The sequence below is a fragment of the Pygocentrus nattereri genome, chromosome 5 (assembly GCF_015220715.1).
Source record: "Pygocentrus nattereri isolate fPygNat1 chromosome 5, fPygNat1.pri, whole genome shotgun sequence".
NCBI classification, from domain to species: Eukaryota; Metazoa; Chordata; class Actinopteri; order Characiformes; family Serrasalmidae; genus Pygocentrus; species Pygocentrus nattereri.
This window is the reverse complement of record NC_051215.1, coordinates 50,792,029-50,812,041: the sequence shown is the minus strand read 5'-3', so window position 1 is coordinate 50,812,041 and position 20,013 is coordinate 50,792,029. Positions and strand designations below refer to the sequence as shown.

Here is a 20,013-nt window from a genome sequence, read left to right as displayed (position 1 = left end):
CAGACAAACTCGGCTCGGTCGCGCGGCGTGGACCCGATTTCGTTCGTTGTCGGAGTTCAGCACTTCAGTCCTGACCCTGGGGTCGGAGGAGGACGCGCGCCTGCGTGACTCTTAATTTGTAATACGGAGGAACGCGCACGGTCTCGCGGAAATCGGCGTTGCGGCGCGCTTCACAGCGGCAGAACCAGCCGAGAAGGCCGGTCCGGTAAACATGGCTCGGTTCAGCTGTAACTGAAGAAAACCCTCGGCTGAAGACGCGCCTCGGCCCCGCGGCTGACCACTGACATGGACGAAGACGAGTTTCTAGAAATGAACGATGATCACAATCACAACTACTGCGAAGACCGGGGGGGGTCGTGTTACTCCAACCCGAGACCGAGAGACCCCCTTTGTTTCCCACCTGTTGGTGGTGGTGGGGCTGAACCTGCCGAGAATGTCAAGAAGACGAGCTTTGTGACAGAGTCCAGCTACCTCGAGTCAGAGTCCAGCAGCCAGAGCGGTCAGTGTGACTCCGGTGCGTCCGCCTCCAGTGCGGGAAGACTGATTTTAAACTCTCCGTCAAAGTTTCGTAAGTTTAATCCCTTAATTTAGATAATTAAACAAATACTGTGATACTTTTTACAAGCATCATGCTGAAGTTATATGGGCTTCCAGACCGCTAACTAGTGTAGTGTGGGTGTAGCTGTGGGTGTAGCTGTGGGTTTGGGTGTAGATGCAGGTGTCGGTGTGGGTGTAGCTGTGGCTGTGGGTGTAGGTGTGGGTGTCAGTGGAGCCTATCCCGGCAGTCTTCGGGCGGAAGGCAGGATACACCCTGGACAAGTCGCCTGTCCATCGCAGGGCTGCACGATATATTGTTCAGTAATCGTTATACTGATATTGGTGGGATTGGATTCTTACCCACTGGTTTTCATAATTCAGAGTCAAAAGCATTTCCATCTGTTGACATCTGTACATTCAGCGGTTCTCGCTCTAGAGCTGTCTACACATTTTCCCGCATATTTTAGAAGAATCTGAATTATATGCCAGTGTGGAGATGTTCTTTTGTGCCTAGAGCTTATCCGTGTCAAGGTTGGGCTTAAGGGAGCTATCAGAGTCAGGCTCTACTCCAACTCACACACCCCCACCCCCACATACACACTCACATAGAGACACACACACACACACACACACACACATACACACACACACACCTTTGACCTCCATTGATTACACTTCATCTTTAGCTTTAGGTGGTATGTAAATCAGGTATTACGATGTTCGGTGTATTACAGTGCGGTCGGTCGGTCATCTCTGTAGGCCCTGGCAGTGAGTGCTTGTCTCTCTGGAGAATGCCGGTCGGGTGACGGTCACTTCAGATACGCAGGGCTGTTAACTCTTTTGGTAAAACCTTAGCGGGCAGTTCGGGTGGGAGCACGGGGAGTTGGGACTTGGAGAGGAACTCTTTGTCTTGGGAGACGGGATAAAGAGCGAACCCGAGTCCACGCTCAGGTTTACTGGGGTGACCGGGCCCTAAAGGCTTTTTTATTCACTTTTGTTAAACTTTTCTTACTTCCAGCCATTAGGGGTGCACTCTGTGAACTTCTGCTGCCGGTCCCAAGCCCGGATTAACGGTGAGGGTTGCGTCAGGAAGGGCATCCGGCGTAAAACTTGTGCCAAAACTATCATGCGGATCATAGATATGATTGCCATACCGGATCGGTCGAGGCCCGGGTTAACAACGACCACCTCCGGTGCTGCTGACCAGCAGGGTGCCGGTGGAAATTGGACTACTGCAGGTCAAAGACCATCAAAGAGGAGAGGAGGAAGGCGGGTTAGACGGCAGCGAGAGAGAAGGAAAGGCAGGAGTGTGGAGGTTAGAGTAGGAACTCTGAACATATGGACAATGACTGGTAAAGGAATGTTGGAGATGGAGCTGCCGGGTAGAAGGAGAAGAGGTAGACCTCAGAGAAGGTTTATGGATGTAGTGAAGGTGGACATGGAGATGGTTGGTGTGAAAGTAGAGGAGGCAGTGGATAGGGCAAGATGGAGGCAGATGATCCGCTGTGGCGACCTCATGATTTTCCTGTCTTGATTTCTATTTTTCATATTTCCATCGTTATTAAAACTGTTTTGTCCAGCGGTTTCATCCAATAAACTGGCACAACTCCTTGTGGACTCAGGTTGGGTTTTTTTTACACCACAACAGACAATTTTCCCATTTTCACAACTGGCCTTCATGTCTGTCGTAAGCCCACTACATTATTATTATTACAGAAAAACGGCGCCTTCTTAAAATGACGAAACTAAACACCGTGAAACAAATGGCAAAAAAACCTTGATTGTGTTTAAATGCCAACATGCAGGCTAGATGCTTTTCAGTTCTCTTTAATTGTGTCAGTTCTCTGTTGTTCTTTTCTATGATCTCTTCTCCTGTTTGTTTTACACACTTCCTACACTTTGACCGCAGTTTACACTTATTTCTATCTCTAAAATAGCATTTCACTGTTTTCTGTGTCTGACGAGGACGGTTTACTCTGCCTGTTGGGCCTGCTGGTTCATCCTTTTACTAAACAGTTAAGATCATGTCTGCTTTGTCCAACAAGTGAGTGAAAAGAGAATAATCTGCACCACCAAGACGCAGAACCAGTAAAACAGACGTTTCCGTGACGCTGTTTCTGGTGTCAGGTGACGACAGATGCACTCAGCAGTGACCTTGCTGTTCCGCTCCAAGCTGTGTCTGTTAGACTTGCTGAAGTTGTTCATGCTCATGTTTAGTTCATCACGGCTGAGAGGATGTTTGTCTCTACAATATGACAAAATCCATGCAATCATACCAGTATTCACTTTTATCCAGGGATACCTCCCGCTCTTAGTTGAGGGGTTACGTTCTCAGAATTCAGTCAGAATTCCGATCGCACTGAAAATTGCAGGCATATAAAGTAAGATTTTGTCACAAAATCACATTCCCAGAGTTTTCCCCTTGCCTTGCTCAGCTTGGACATGTTTGGCATTCTTATTTTGCTTTCGTTATGCTCAAAGCATTTCATCGATTGGGGTCACTCAGGCTACCCTGCATGTTACTAGAAGTGAAATGAGAAGAAATTTTTGAAAAATAAAGTTTCTACAAAAGATTTTTCTGTGAAATTAGGGGTCAGTAGAAAATTTTGTGCTTGTTTATGAAGAATGTTTATATATATTACATTTGCTAGAAGCTGTGCTAGTGTCGCTCATCACATCGTCCGGTGGGGGCTGGGATTTCCAGCGATTGGTTGATCTTAGGCAAATTGAACACATTTTAAAATGACTGACCACATAGTGTCTTATCCCAAGCTTCTATCATAAGATAGACTTTTATTATCCCACTGGGGGAAATTTGCATTGTTACAGCAGATAAAGAGCAGTAAGTAGACAAAGATGAGCATCATACAAAATACAAAATATAAGATAAACTACAGAAATAAATAAATAAACAATATCGCTGATCTGTTCTTGTGAGACGTAACTTTTCAGGTGTCTATCTAAACGTCTCTGTGTTTGTGGACACACAGCACTGTGTAAAGGTTAAAGACTGCACTTTGTTTATTTAATGTCCAGTCAAAATGACCATGACAAGCATTTTATTCATTAGCAAGGTATTCACGTTTTTGGTCATGAAACTGTTATTGAGACAAGGAAGTTTTGCAAATCAAATCAAGATGTACTTAGAAGTCCTTAGAGACCTCAGCATCACTGAAAGGGTTTGGGATTACTTGGATCACAAAAGGAAGCTGTAATAAAAGCAAAGGGTGAAAATTTTATATTGTACTTAGTTATTGAGGCTTCTGTGTTATTATTATATGTTTTCTGCTTTACTTATTGGTGCTGAAAAGTAAATCGTACTTAATGGCACCAAAATGTTAAAACACACATTTTGCAATTTTTCTGATGCACAATGTCGTTTATTGTGAGTTATCTGCAAGTATCGTGAAGCACAGCATGTTTCATCTGATGAGGTCATTATGCATTCATTAATGAAAAGTGTTAAACTCTGTGAAATCTGATGCTTATAATGTGGTTTATATCATGCTTTGTTGCAGTGATGAATGCAATGACCGCAGAGGACTACAGGACAACTTATTGGCCAAAGCTTGAAAGAGCCATTGAACATCTCCTCACTCAAAGCCCAATGGACCACATATCCATCTCCTATGAGCAGATTTACAGGTTGGTCATTTGTAATTTTAACATGCAAAAGAAATTGGTTGTATAGTCGTTGTCCTTGGTGTTAGGCCATACTGTCGATGATTGACAGCCAACTGGATATTCCATTGTTTCAGTGGAGCAGTGGCAGAAAGTTCTATCATCAGCAGCAGCAGCAGCATAGCACAGCGTCCAGCACAGCGTCCAGCACAGCATTCCATCCAGAGTTCAGTTTCCCCCAGTTTTCCTCTCAGCTGCAGTGGAAAAAGCTCATTTATGGCTAAACACTAAACGTCTCATTGTTCCAGATAAACTCTACTTCAACAAAAAAATTCTAAGGATCTTCATCACATGGTTAGTTATGACAGCCACTCCACATTGACAGCCACTCCACATTGACCGTTGCAGAATACAGATTAAAATGTATTTCTGTCTGTTACCACATTGTTCTCTCTTTCTCTACTCAGACTTTTGAAACAAAGTCGTGGTAGAAATGGGTCAGAATACTCCAGAACCTCCTCCCGGGAGTAGAAGTTGTGAAGGAGTTGTGTTCTACTCAAATCTCGAAAACCTAGCTCACTATTATTAATAGGGAAACCTTGTGTAGCTGTATTACTATATTCTAAAGTGTGTGTGTGTGTGTGTGTGTGTGTGTGTGTTGAACACACCTCTGGTTCTGCCTGGATCACTTATAGCCAATGAAAAGTCTTGGGGCTGCATCAGGGTCCAAGGTATTACAATGCCAAAACGTGCCAGAAATAGGCATCGTGTGCGTGTAAAACCTGAACAAATCTATATGTTTACGATTACTACTGCCATTTTTTGGCATAGTTGGCTCATAATTCATGCACTTATACGATGACGTTACTGGCTTTTATACCACACTGGTGGCTTGCACATGCAATCACACAGCCGTTAGCTCCTTAGGTTGAGTCATTGGAACAATGTTATTAAAAATGCAAGTATATTATGTTTTTTTCAACAGCTATCCCTTGATCTGCTGAAATTAGCCCAGGTTTGTTGAAATCCAGCATTGAACAGCCCTGACATACAAGTAGCTCAGGAAAACATGAAGTAGTGGTTCTTTTAAGGCAATAATTTAAATGTGGTAAGGGATTAAATATTTAGTTTTCTTTTGCTTTTTGTGTGATACACTGTGATGTTTTGTGTGGCTGGGACATTTTCATCCCACTGAAATGATCCAAGATACGTTTGTAGGTTTCTGCCCCTGTTTACGATTATTATTTAGTCACATGTGATCCTGTTTGTTGTTTGAGTGTTTTTTTTGACAGATTGATGTTCGCTCCTGTATTACAGTGAAACAAGTTGATGGGGACAGTTTAAAGTTGGGGGGCAAATTTAAGACTTAACCATTTTTGATGTTCTTGTTCAACAGTCAGGTTTATAAGTGTGTGTGCCAGCAACACTCAGAACTTCTCTACAACGACTTGATACAAAAGATAGCATCTCACCTACAGCAAGTCTCCTCAGAGCTACAAGTAAGTTCTTAAGTTTATTCAGACTTTTGTTTACACATTTGTGGAAAATCCATCCTGCTGCATGTAATGGCGTTGGCAAATGAGCAGGTAACAGTTTGGGAAGGAATCTACTTATTAAAATTTGGATTCTAACATTAAAAATCTCAAAATGAGTTGTTAAGATTACAGATTAGAGTTGAGTCGGAATACCAATCATTGAGGTCACCTCTGCAGTATCATTTAGTCATTTGTGCCATTTAGGAGCTCTTAGGCAACTTTAATTTCTATTTTTATGCACTTGAGAAATGGTAAAAAACAGTAGTTAAGACTGATGTCACATCCTTGCAGTCACAAATGTTATATTTCCTCATGTTTTGAAGGGAAGCCCTCCTGAAAGTTTTATTGAAAAATTCAACCTGGTGCTTACTCAGTACACAGCTGCACTTCAGTGCATTGTTCCGGTGTTCATCTATATGGTAATTCATATTTATTTATTTTTACATCAACTTGGAAAACATGAATTATGAGCCGTTTCATTTTTCTAGTTGTCATGTTTTTTTCACTCATTGTATTTTAATTCTTTTTGAAGAACAAGTTCTACATTGAAACAAAGCTGAACAGAGACTTGAGGGATGACCTCATGAAGCTTTTCTCACATCATGTTGCAGAGAAGCATGTTGACACATTGATACGTGAGTGTTTATGATTATTCTCATTAAGTACCATTCTTCTTCCACTCTTACACCTCTGAGCATAACTTTATTTTCCTTGCCCCACTGATGGTCCAGAACTGTTCCCAAACATTTAATTCTATAGCTGATAAACTTGCCATGGGAGCCAAGACGGATTGTTTGTGAGAGAGGGTCATGTGTTGCATGATGGTCTTTTAACATCGAAAGCTTCATTCAAGAATTGCATCAAGCAATAAGAATACTGAAACAGCCATCACTGTTTACAGAAGCACTGGGGTTGTTTTGGACATTCTGACCATCACCGCACAGCAGACACCTGACCATCACACCTATATGAGCCTATTGGACATCCCATTCCAAAACTACAGTGTCAAAAGCTGCAGTTAGATGGAGCAGTACCAGCAGAGATACGTGGCCTTGATCAGAGGCAAGAAGAAGATCATCTGTTATCTTAACTAGAGCCGTCTCTGTGCTGTGGTGGGGCCTAAAACCAGACTGGAATTTTTCATATATGTTGTTCTAATGTAGATGGGAACAGAGTTGCTGGGCTACTGCTTTTTCTAAAATCTTAGAAATAAATGATGAGTTGGAAACGGGTCTGTAGCTCGACAGTTCGCTGGGGTCAAGATTTGGCTTCTTTATCGTGTTTAATCACTGCTAGTCTGAATGATTTGGGTACATGACCTCGGCTAAGAGAAGAATGAATCATCGTTAAAATGGTTTAATTATAGCTGGTAGCACTTGTTTAAATAAGTGTGTTGGAGTCGTGTCGTGTGCATGTTGCAGAATTTGAGGAAGATATTATTTTTTTTCTAGTTCTGACTGCTGAAGCGGACAAAATGTTTCCCGTCTCTCTTCTATAAACACAGTTTCTGTTTTCTCAGCCGAACCCGATGAGTTAGTTACTGGTATCGGTTTAACTTTTTGTCTAATATTCCCGATTTTGTTATTAAAGTCCATGAAATCATTGCTGCTATAGTTGGCGGGTATTTGAGGTTCAGATCCTGCCTGGTTGTTGGTAAGTTTTGCGATTGCGCTAAATAAAACTCTGGAATTGTTTTTGTTGATTTGAAGTGAGGACAGGTGTGCTGAGCGTGTTGTGAGAAGTGAGGACAGGTGTGATGAGCGTGTTGTGATGAGTGAGGACAGGTGTGCTGAGCGTGTTGTGATGAGTGAGGACAGGTGTGCTGAGCGTGTTGTGAGAAGTGAGGACAGGTGTGATGAGCGTGTTGTGATGAGTGAGGACAGGTGTGCCGAGCGTGTTGTGAGAAGTGAGGACAGGTGTGCCGAGCGTGTTGTGAGAAGTGAGGACAGGTGTGCCGAGCGTGTTGTGAGAAGTGAGGACAGGTGTGATGAGCGTGTTGTGAGAAGTGAGGACAGGTGTGCTGAGCGTGTTGTGATGAGTGAGGACAGGTGTGATGAGCGTGTTGTGATGAGTGAGGACAGGTGTGCCGAGCGTGTTGTGATGAGTGAGGACAGGTGAGCCGAGCGTGTTGTGATGAGTGAGGACAGGTGTGCTGAGCGTGTTGTGAGGAGTGAGGACAGGTGAGCCGAGCGTGTTGTGAGGAGTGAGGACAGGTGAGCCGAGCGTGTTGTGATGAGTGAGGACAGGTGTGCTGAGCGTGTTGTGAGGAGTGAGGACAGGTGTGCTGAGCGTGTTGTGAGGAGTGAGGACAGGTGAGCCGAGCGTGTTGTGAGGAGTGAGGACAGGTGAGCCGAGCGTGTTGTGATGAGTGAGGACAGGTGAGCCGAGCGTGTTGTGATGAGTGAGGACAGGTGTGCTGAGCGTGTTGTGAGGAGTGAGGACAGGTGTGCTGAGCGTGTTGTGAGGAGTGAGGACAGGTGTGCTGAGCGTGTTGTGAGGAGTGAGGACAGGTGAGCCGAGCGTGTTGTGAGAAGCGAGGACAGGTGTGCTGAGCGTGTTGTGAGGAGTGAGGACAGGTGTGCTGAGCGAGTTGTGAGAATTGAGGACAGGTGAGCCGAGCGTGTTGTGATGAGTGAGGACAGGTGTGCTGAGCGTGTTGTGAGGAGTGAGGACAGGTGTGCCGAGCGTGTTGTGAGAAGTGAGGACAGGTGTGATGAGCGTGTTGTGAGAAGTGAGGACAGGTGTGCTGAGCGTGTTGTGATGAGTGAGGACAGGTGTGATGAGCGTGTTGTGATGAGTGAGGACAGGTGTGCCGAGCGTGTTGTGATGAGTGAGGACAGGTGAGCCGAGCGTGTTGTGATGAGTGAGGACAGGTGTGCTGAGCGTGTTGTGAGGAGTGAGGACAGGTGAGCCGAGCGTGTTGTGAGGAGTGAGGACAGGTGAGCCGAGCGTGTTGTGATGAGTGAGGACAGGTGAGCCGAGCGTGTTGTGATGAGTGAGGACAGGTGTGCTGAGCGTGTTGTGAGGAGTGAGGACAGGTGTGCTGAGCGTGTTGTGAGGAGTGAGGACAGGTGAGCCGAGCGTGTTGTGATGAGTGAGGACAGGTGAGCCGAGCGTGTTGTGATGAGTGAGGACAGGTGAGCCGAGCGTGTTGTGATGAGTGAGGACAGGTGTGCTGAGCGTGTTGTGAGGAGTGAGGACAGGTGTGCTGAGCGTGTTGTGAGGAGTGAGGACAGGTGTGCTGAGCGTGTTGTGAGGAGTGAGGACAGGTGAGCCGAGCGTGTTGTGAGAAGCGAGGACAGGTGTGCTGAGCGTGTTGTGAGGAGTGAGGACAGGTGTGCTGAGCGAGTTGTGAGAATTGAGGACAGGTGAGCCGAGCGTGTTGTGATGAGTGAGGACAGGTGTGCTGAGCGTGTTGTGAGGAGTGAGGACAGGTGTGCTGAGCGTGTTGTGAGGAGTGAGGACAGGTGTGCTGAGCGTGTTGTGAGGAGTGAGGACAGGTGAGCCGAGCGTGTTGTGAGGAGTGAGGACAGGTGTGCTGAGCGTGTTGTGAGGAGTGAGGACAGGTGAGCCGAGCGTGTTGTGAGGAGTGAGGACAGGTGTGCTGAGCGTGTTGTGAGGAGTGAGGACAGGTGAGCCGAGCGTGTTGTGAGGAGTGAGGACAGGTGTGCTGAGCGTGTTGTGAGGAGTGAGGACAGGTGTGCTGAGCGTGTTGTGAGGAGTGAGGACAGGTGAGCCGAGCGTGTTGTGATGAGTGAGGACAGGTGTGCTGAGCGTGTTGTGAGGAGTGAGGACAGGTGTGCTGAGCGTGTTGTGAGGAGTGAGGACAGGTGTGCTGAGCGTGTTGTGAGGAGTGAGGACAGGTGAGCCGAGCGTGTTGTGATGAGTGAGGACAGGTGTGCTGAGCGTGTTGTGAGGAGTGAGGACAGGTGTGCTGAGCGTGTTGTGAGAAGTGAGGACAGGTGTGCTGAGCGTGTTGTGAGGAGTGAGGACAGGTGTGCTGAGCGTGTTGTGAGGAGTGAGGGCAGGTGTGCTGAGCGTGTTGTGAGGAGTGAGGACAGGTGTGCTGAGCGTGTTGTGAGGAGTGAGGACAGGTGAGCCGAGCGTGTTGTGAGGAGTGAGGACAGGTGCGCCGAGCGTGTTGTGAGGAGTGAGGACAGGTGTGCTGAGCGTGTTGTGATGAGTGAGGACAGGTGAGCCGAGCGTGTTGTGAGGAGTGAGGACAGGTGTGCTGAGCGTGTTGTGATGAGTGAGGACAGGTGTGCTGAGCGTGTTGTGAGGAGTGAGGACAGGTGAGCCGAGCGTGTTGTGAGGAGTGAGGACAGGTGAGCCGAGCGTGTTGTGATAAGTGCCTTTCTGTACCTGCCGTCCTTCCCAGCAGAGTGAAGTACCTCCAGCTTGGTTAGTCTTGGTCTGCGCTCTAATCTCCGTCCTGTCGGTCTTAAGGTGCGTATTTCATTGTTGTACCATGGAGCATCGTTTTCATTTTTATAGGTGGGATGTTCTCAGGGTGATCGGAACAGTCTGTTAATCTGTCGAGCTCTGTTGGGTCCGATGAAGGAAAAGCTACGATTGATAAGTCTGGAATGACCTCAGTGAAGTGTGGAGTTATTGAACGCTTCATGCAGTAACGGCGTGATGTAAACACATTTTCACTAAGACCCAGTTCATATGAGATTAGCTAATGATCTGAAACTACTGAAGTTTGTGGGAGAACAGGTAGATCATGTGCGTCAACACCCAGAGTCAACACTAAATCTAAGTGTGATTACAGTGATGTGTGGGCCCTTTTACATGTGGAGTAATCCAGAGTCTAAGACAGATGAGAGTGGCTTTTTAATGGATCTGCTGTTCTCAAGATGAACATTAACATCTCCTGCATTCATTACTTTCTCTGCACTCACTGCTACGTCTGCAACAAAGTCACTGAATTCTTTTAAGAATTCTGAATACGGTCCAGGTGGCCTATAAATACTAATTAGGTTAAGTACGCTATTATTTGTGGTTGGATTGTTTATGTTTATGAAAAGAATTTCATAAGAATTGAAAGTGAGACTGTGTTTCTAATTAATGTCTAATGAATTTTTATAAATGACACACATACCACCTCCTTTACCAGACAGTCTAGGGCTGTGTACATAATTAGACCCTACAGGGGTGGCATCATTTAATGAGACATATTCATCAGCTTTAATCCACGTTTCTGAGAGTCATAATACATCAATTTTATGATAAATTATTGTATCGTTTACAATGAGAGCCTTAGAGTTGAGTGATCTTATGTTAAACAAACCAAACCTTAGTCCAGAGATGCTGCAGACGCTGGATCTGGTATTTTTATACTAATTAAGTTATTTAAACAAACTGATGGAGATTTTCTAGGTTTGTGTTTAATTCGGGGCAGTGAAACAGTCTCAATAGAGTTATAGCTAGGTGACGTCTCAAGGCAGCGAGCAGACGATCAGTTTAGCCTGTTTGTCCAGCTCTGGACAGTCAGCAACTCTCTATCCTGCTCTGCCCACTAACTAACAGACTATGGGCTCTGCTGCACGGTGGCAGAGCGGCGCCCCCCCGCCCTACGAGCCCAGACTTCCCCTCAAACTTGGACCAATTATCTATAAAGCCCAGAAAGATTTTCTGCACACCACTTGGACATCCAGCAGTGTAGCGCCCAAACCTGCTGTGAGCTTCAGCACCCCATCGTGTTGGAATAGGGTCAGAGCGTATTACAGCATCGGACATCGTATGGGCTATTCTGACCACCTCTTTAATGTTACTCTTAGTGACTTCAGACTGCCGCATATGGATATCATTGCCACCTACATGAACCATTCAGCACCTCTCTTCACCTGAGTGTGCAGAACATATGTTCCCAAGTCAGATGAAACAACAGCAAAATCATTGACCTCTGACCCAAGGAGCTCTGGTACCATGTACACTTATGAACATCCTTGTGTTCGAGCTTGATGTTCATTATGGAGAATCCATGCCACAGAAGTCCAATAACAATTCACCATTCGAGTTCGGACAGGCTGTTCTTCCCAATCACGCCTCTCCACGCCTCTCCCAGCCGTTGCCAACATGAGCATTGAAGCCCCCAGTAAGACTATGGAGTCTGTAGGCGGGACCCTTTCCAGAACCCCACCCACTTGCTCCAAGAAGGCCGAATACTACCTGTTGTTTGATGTATAGACGCACACAACAGTCAGAGTTTTCCTCTCTGCGATTTTGCATTGAGGCGACCCTCTCGTCCACCGGGACAAACTCCAACTGCACGGCCGCCAGCCGGGGACTCGTATCTCGCCGAGGGACACCACACACAGGCCTGACTCCGGGGGTGGGTCCTGGTGACCCTCTCCCGGCAGGGTACGTGATTTTCTGTGTCTGTTTTTCATGGTGGGTTTTTGGATTGCGTTTGTCTGGGTCTTCACTCCAGATCTGTTCGCCCTGGGAAACCCTATCAGGAGCATATTGCTTCCGATGACTTGGCTCTGAAGATCCCTAGACCACACGAGCCCTTCCTCCACGACAAGGCCCTGATCCAGGATGAACTTGAAAACAGAAGAGCTTTATTTTAGGTTAGAAGGTTTGTGAAGTGTTTGTGTTTAAAATTTGTGTCAGTGTATCAGCTTTTAACATTTCAATAAAACAAAGCTTGTTTTTGTGCTACTGTGATTTCATGGGCTAAGTATGTAGAGATGGTAGTGTCTCAAACGCAGGTCTTAAAGCGTTAGACTATTTTTTTTCTATCACTTTTCATCACTCTTTATTTCCTAATCAATCATCAGATCAGGGAATAAACATGCACTACGCTGTCCCAAATGAACCCAGGCTCACCTACTGCGTTTCATCTATACTCGAACATACCCTGTTCATCTTATTACATGAAATATCAAAGGTTTTATGAAAGAAAAAAACACAAATCTGTGCACTTCTGTGGGCCCTATATTATACTCTATATATTAAACTTATTCAGAAGCAGATCCCGTTAGATATAACATTGCCTGGAATTTGTTCTTTGTTTTCTTATAGCTCTTCTAAAAAAAGCAGATGCTGTGCCATTTCAAGTCAGACCATCAACTATGGCTAGTGTAGTGAAAGGACTTTATGCTCTGCGGCCAGGTAAGACGTTTGGTAGAATTTTATAGAAATAAACAATGTGTGCTGTTTTTTTTGTTTTTAAATGAATTCTCATAATATTACTGTTCCTTTACAAATGACACAACTTTTCTCGCATCCCTGCCCTGCAACTCATTTCCGTTTCAAGTATTTCCTTATTTTACATTTTAAAATAGCTGCACTCTTTGTTTCAGAGACTGTATTTGAGTAGAAGTTTTTTTTGAGTAGTTTATTTTTTGGGCCCAGTTTTCCTGATGGTTGTCAATGTTCAGTTTTTTTGGCTTGGTATCCAGAGAATCACTGGGTTTTCACTTCTCTATCACACTTTGAATAGACATTTTAAAATCTTTTCATAACCTGTTTCCAATTTCTACTTATGAATTACTTTTTTCTTTGATAATGATGATTATTTTTCATTTCCCAAATTTCAGTCCCTGGCAAATTCTGTGCAAGTGTATAACAAATGCAATGTTTCCTTAAGAACTAAAAAAAAAAAAAAAACAATTTATGCACATGTTTTGATTATGATGAAACATTTTTACACGTTTTACATTTTAAACACGTTTAATTTTGACTGATTTCGGTTTACTTCAGTGTGTAATAACAGGCCCAGCATATAAAGCTATGTAAATGTTTGTTAAATAATCTGTATCTTACAAAATTGAAACACTTTTAAGTGGGACTGTGTAAAACGTTATGGATGGAAGTTTTATCATAATACTTAGGGGACATCAGTCTCCACTGGTCTTTGTCTCTTTTGTGAATGACCTGTTCTTGGTGACAGAATAGTTAATAGCCGTGTCATAAGCCAAAAATACACGTCCAAAAATATCCAGACGCCCCTTTTGAATTGCACTGGTGATGAAGAGCTAATCATGCAGCATCAGTACCTGAAATATTATTTTGGCAGAATGCAATCAATTCTTCACAACAGTGTTACAACATCTCTTGTAAAGCCCTGCTACTGCAGCAAAGTGGGAGTCAAACGTAATGATGGTAGTAGTAATAATCATAATAATAATTATAATAATCATTTTCTTTTTCACAGCAACATTAATGTAGAAATCTGTTTTTAAACCAGCATTTGAGTAATGCTCCTTGTACGGTCACCATGCTAGACAGCTATATCAGCATCAAACTCGCAGGGTTAATTCGTCATATGTGGGATTTTTATGTCAGCTCCAGTTTAAAGCCATTTTACGGTCGTAAAAGGCAAGTAAGCAACATTCTTTATCTTGTATTTCTCCGTTTTGAAGTAATACTTTATGTAAAGGCTTAAATTGTCTTTTTTTTTTTTTTTTTAAAGTGTTAGCCAGTTAGCTTAATGCTACCTGTCCAGCCTACTGACATATTTAGGGTTATAAAGAGAATATAACGTAGAGAAAGTTAATGTGACAGTGTACTGACAGCCACAAACAGCATCATTTAATTAGATAAAACAGTCATTTAAAAGATAAGCTTACTTTCTTTGGCTGAACTCAGAGTGGTAATGAACAAGGCTTCTGGTCACATAAACGTGTTTAAAATATGTTTGGTTAATATGGCAGCATATTCTGAAATACATTTTAGTGTTTTGATTGTTTTGATTTGAATGTATTTCAAATACATGACGAGCAGAATCAAACGTTCTAGCTCAGCTAATGTTATCCAGCTCCTCTCTCCTAGTTAGTAGAACAGTTTAACCTCCAGCAATTGTTAGAAAGCTCTGCTGTGTGAAAATGAAAACCAGGAAGCTGGAGAGTTTTGTATTAAGTGCATTCTGAGCCAGGTTTGGGAAACGGTCTGTTCTGCAGCAGGGCCATAATCCTCATTGCTGGAGTTAAACATTTACATTTACGGCATTTGGCTGATGCTCTTCTCCAGAGCGACTTACAATCATTTTACACAGGGAGGCCAAGGTGGTGTTAGGAGTCTTGCCCAAGGACTCTTATTGGTGTAGTGTAGGGTGTTTGCCCAGGTGGGGATTGAACCCCAGTCTACAGTGTAGAAGGCAGAGGTGTTAACCACTACACTAACCAACCACTGCTCTGCTGCTGCCTGTGTACTCAAGCCTCCTCCTCATCCAACACAAAACCCTACTGGTTCAAACTAAAACATAATTATTATCGACTTATTATTCCTTGTAATAGGATTATTCTCTGTTTATTTTGAATCATTATAGTATTATTATTCTTTTCCATGGTTAACTGAATATCTGTTCAGTAACTTTTATGAATATCCCACTCAGAATGTGCACCTGAAGGTTGATCAGTAATTATAGTTCTTCATTTTTTTGTCGTTTTAGATTGGGCTGCATTAGCCCCTGCTCTGTTTTCAAGATTCATTCCTCAAATTCAGCCCCCTACTTTGGAGTCACAGCTTCCACATTATGCAGCTCTTGACCGGAAATTGCAAACTGAGCTTTCTCTAAATGGTTTCTGCAGGTAATGTATAATACCATAGATCTACATAAAGTACATAGTCTCATGCTTAGTGCGTAGTTTTGCTTTGCTGACCCCTCCTGAATACTGTATATGTGTATAATAAAACACTGTGCAGTCAGAGACCACCCTTTATTCAGAGACCACCCTTCATTCATTTCCAGTCAAAATAGCCATTGACTACTCATTTTTCAGGATTTTCCTTCTTCTTATTAGATATAAGATAATCTACTGCATAAGGTAGGGGAAAGTCAAAAGGAAATATGTGAGAAAATGGGGGCTTGTGGTTTTAAAAATATTTATTTTTTGTAGCATTAGCTGGTTAGCTTAATGCTACCTGTCCAGCCTACTGACATATTTAGGGTTATAAAGAGAATATAACGTAGAGAAAGTTAATGTGACAGTGTACTGACAGCCACAAACAGCATCATTTAATTAGATAAAACAGTCATTTAAAAGATAAGCTTACTTTCTTTGGCTGAACTCCGAGTGGTAATGAATGAGGCTTCTGGTCACATGAAAACTAAGGCGGATACAGAGGAAAACTAAGGAAAGACTGGGTGAATATGGGAGGATGGACTCCGAATGAGCTCACATGCCAGCTTTAGTCACTCGACTCTCTGAAATCGTCTGCATCAGTTGTCTGGATCCACCACATCCTGAGCTGTGAGGCATGTTTTGGCTGCTAACTAAGCTGTTGTTCAAAACTCCACAGGACAGGTTGAGTTTTCTGTCACTTCAGTTCCAGCCACTCGATCTACACTCGTTTCAGCAGAGCACCATTAGTCAGAGTCATACCTGTGGTGTTGTGTTGCGCTGTTTGGGTCTTTACCCTGCTTGCAAAACTAATGTTAAACACCACAGAACAGGTTTAGCTCATTTGTTCTTACTACTCAACTTTCTCAGGTTTGAATCATCATCTAAACTTAAATTAGTTCTTACGTTAGCAACCCATATGGAAAAAACATATATTCCAAATGTATTTATCAAACAGCAATGTATAAAAATGTCAAAAATGTGTTTGGCTAATATATTTTTACATTTATTTGTGCTTGTTATATTTTTCAGTCATATATATTTTTAGCAAAAGTTACAGATATAACTCTACATGAGCTGAATGAATGGTACTGACTTCTGTGTATTGCGTTGTACTTGGCATTAAAACCACAAGTTATCAAATCATTGCACTTTCACAGTGTATCAGTAGCTACTGCACTAGCTTTTACCATATTAATGGTTCATTTACTAATATTTGTTAATACTACTCAATTCTCAGGGTTTTTCCTTCTTCTTCTGAGATATAATATAGTTTGCTGCATAAGAAAGGGGAAACTAAATGGGGGATTCCAGAACTGGAAAATATTATAAATTTATATTACAATTGTTAAAATATATAGAGAAGCATAGGACTCCTAGTAAGTGTGCAAGATGTTGTAGACCACCACTGTCACCTTCAGATCATCAGTAATTTAAGCGCCACTCTTTCTTCAGATCTGAAAAAATCTGTGGCTCTGAAATGAAAAGAATGTTTGAAAGTCAAAGAAGCTGCTGGTATTTTCAGAACCTCAATAGTACTGAATGTGTTTGGAATTGTGAGACACAGAAAATGCAACCAACTACAACTTTGGAGGTGTGGAAAAATATCCCTGCAAATTTCCCGAAGGAAATGTAAGCTGGAATAAAGGCAGAGTGTGGATGCACCAAATACTGGACATTTTGAAAGTATTTATTTAGATGTTGAGGCTTCTGTTTAATTTTCTGTTAAATATGATTTCTGCTTTTTTCTAATGCTGAAAAATGAAAAATATCTTCCCTGGATATGAAATAAATGAAGTGTGGTCTATGACTTTTGCACAGTACTGTAGGTTCATCTAATGCAGCCCTCATCCAGAGGCCCACTGTCCTGCACATTTTAGTGTATTTCTGGGTTATTATGGTTACAGGAATCAGAGCAGATACAACATGAAAATGTGCAGGACAGTGGAACTCTAGGTCCAGGAGTTGGAATCACTGATCTGGTGTACAGTTTTGATAAAAATTGGGATGGCAAAAATAAAAGATTTCCAATGAAACATGAAGTAATGAAAATTTGCTCAAAATTAATACATTCTTTGTCAGGCCACTCAAACGGAACAGAGAAACACCCCTGAACAAAACACAGACACAAAATATAATAATAAGAGTAAATAGAAGCCATAAATATACTATAAAGTACATAGTATGTACAATAGGTTTAAAATAAAATGTAAAAATTGAGAAGTAAACCAATTACATAATGGCACAATGACAGCTTGTTGTATATAGTGGCATGTTTTTTAATTGCAGCACTACTAATACAACTTGTCTGATTGGATAACTTGAGTGGAAATTGGAACAAAGCACACAGACGTCGTATTAATGCTGCAGTTTTATGATTACAAATGTAACTACCTTCTTTTTTCTCAGGGAAAACACATTTATACTTTTTACAACTTTATAAGTAAAAAGACTGAATATGGAATCAATGAAATTTCCATATATATAATGAATACACTGCAGGTGTGTTCCGCACTTTTTACCACACCTAGTGACATTTTGATTCTTTTTCTGAGAGTGTACATCTGATGTTTGTCATTGCCTCAGAAACATGATTTTATAAGCAAGTCTCACACATTTCATCCTGGCAAAGAACCTGTGTATTGTGTGTGTATAAGGAGCAAGAGAAGGGGGTGCATAGCACATTTAATGTGTGGTTTAAAAGGCTAAAGCATACTGCCACTAAAAACATGTATGGACCATTTATGTCTGATCTTTGATGACTTGATAGCCTGAAATAACTTTAGGTGTTTTGACACGGTCTGTTTTAGCTTTTGTAGAAAAGGAGAATTGTAAATACCAAATTCATTAAAAGAAACTGATGCCAATGTTATCAAAAATATTTTGTGGCTGTGAATGGGTAGAAAATGGTCCATTCTGTCAGGGATGGGATCTGACTTTTACAGGTCCCCCGAGGTAATGTTACGTCTTTTGACCACAGCTGATTTAAACGCTGGCATGCAGAGGCATCTGTGAAGAGCAACAGTTATAGTAAGCAGTGATTACAGACCTGAGAACTTGTAAAGTATTGGTGTAATGAGGCTTGGACCAGCAGCACGTGAAAAGAGATATAATGATATTATATAAGATTGTGATTAGTTTTAAAGGCTTTTCATTACACGTATATGCATATTCATCTATGAGCAGTTTATTATTGACATGTTTGTTCAAACATTGTCTTCAAATGTAACTTTAAACAGAATATAACAGGCCTTTCTCTACATGTTTACATAAAATCTATTCTCTGCTTAACTGGCCATTTGTTTGTTTATTGGTTCCAAACTTCAAACTTCTCCTGAGGGCAAGTTTGGAATATTATTATATAATAACTTCACCATCATTTGCTTCCAAATGTTACAATGTAGTTGGACTAAGATTATGGTCTCATATAGTAATATGTTATATACAGTACAGTATAACAATAATGACAGATATTTTAGGCTGTATATTATTTAGGCTATATAGGCTACAAAATATGATATCTAGTAATATATAGCACGTTTAATAATGAACGTATAATGAACTTTCTACCTTTTTTATTTTTTTATAATCTGAAAAAAAAAATGACTCTGGTCTAATGTGTGACTCAGACTCAGCTACTACAAAGTCTAGGTCTTGATTTGGATTTGATGTGTCTGGGTTGTCCAGGTCTGTCTTTACTCAGATTCGCCTCATGGCCTTGACTACAACTCCTGTATTTTCTCAGTAGTATTGAAACATTAGGTTACGTAATGATGAGCGTTCAGTATAATGATGCTGCCTTTAGAAATATTTCCATTGCATTCAAGTGAAGCACTTTGTATCATGACCAACTTTTAAAAGTAAAACTCTCTTTTTTCCCTCCCAGGGGTGACCAGTCACGTAAGAGAGCAAGCGAAGAGTCCTGACAAAACGTGGACGCGTATATTACTATGCTAGCGGGGTTGCCAATACTGTTTTTTAAAGACTGCTGAAACACGGGAAATGGAAACAGGAACTGAACCCAGATCTGTTTTTTTCCTTTGGATTTTAGTTTCCGCTAAGTGCTGCATTTGTCAAGCTCTCTGTCTTTTTGTCTGTTGACGTCCCAGCCACCTGAAGACTTGCATGTTTGTGCGTTTGAGTGACAGACCTCTAATGTTTTACTCGGCTAAGTTTTGGTTTGCCGTTGCTGCATGACCAGTAAAAGGTCTTCAAATGCCTCAGGGGAAGTTCATGCATTTCACCTGATTAGTTACACTTATGCTGTCATGCATCTACTACTGAGACACCTACATCTTATATTCCAGAATATGTGATATATAATATATGGATGTGAAATGGAAATAATAACTAACTTTTAAAGAGCTAGCTTCTTTATTGTATACAGTTGTATGAAAAAAATTTATGGACAAATTATTTTGTTGATTGTTGAAATGAAAAGTAAACACAGCAAAATATTTTAAAAATACTTTTTCTGCAGATGTTATTTCACAGCTACTTTATATTTGATTATCTTAAACAATAGGACTTAATTAACTCGGTCAATAATGGACTCATTAGGAAGGTCAAGAATTGATGACACTTCCAGAGCATAATGCATTCTCTAACTCAAAACGCCTTGCGCTGACCTCAACAACCACTGGCACAGGAACTGAAAATGAGGTTCATTGATGCCCACAAAGCAGGGTAAGATTATAAAGACATTTAATTTGCTTCCAGCTTGCGATTTCCTCTTAATGTTAGTT

At 42.0% G+C, this 20,013-nt stretch overlaps 1 protein-coding gene across 1 annotated transcript; it reads left to right on the top strand.

Moving 5' to 3' along the window:
* Positions 1 to 246: 246 nt before the first annotated feature.
* On the top strand, positions 247 to 19,288 carry cacul1 (CDK2 associated cullin domain 1). The gene is made up of 8 exons (XM_017722842.2): positions 247 to 568; positions 4,056 to 4,182; positions 5,555 to 5,657; positions 6,017 to 6,112; positions 6,226 to 6,328; positions 12,726 to 12,815; positions 15,097 to 15,235; positions 19,155 to 19,288. Exons 1-8 carry the CDS (start codon positions 286 to 288, stop codon positions 19,192 to 19,194), a joined length of 981 nt encoding a protein of 326 aa, XP_017578331.1. The 5' UTR covers positions 247 to 285; the 3' UTR covers positions 19,195 to 19,288.
* Positions 19,289 to 20,013: the final 725 nt, after the last annotated feature.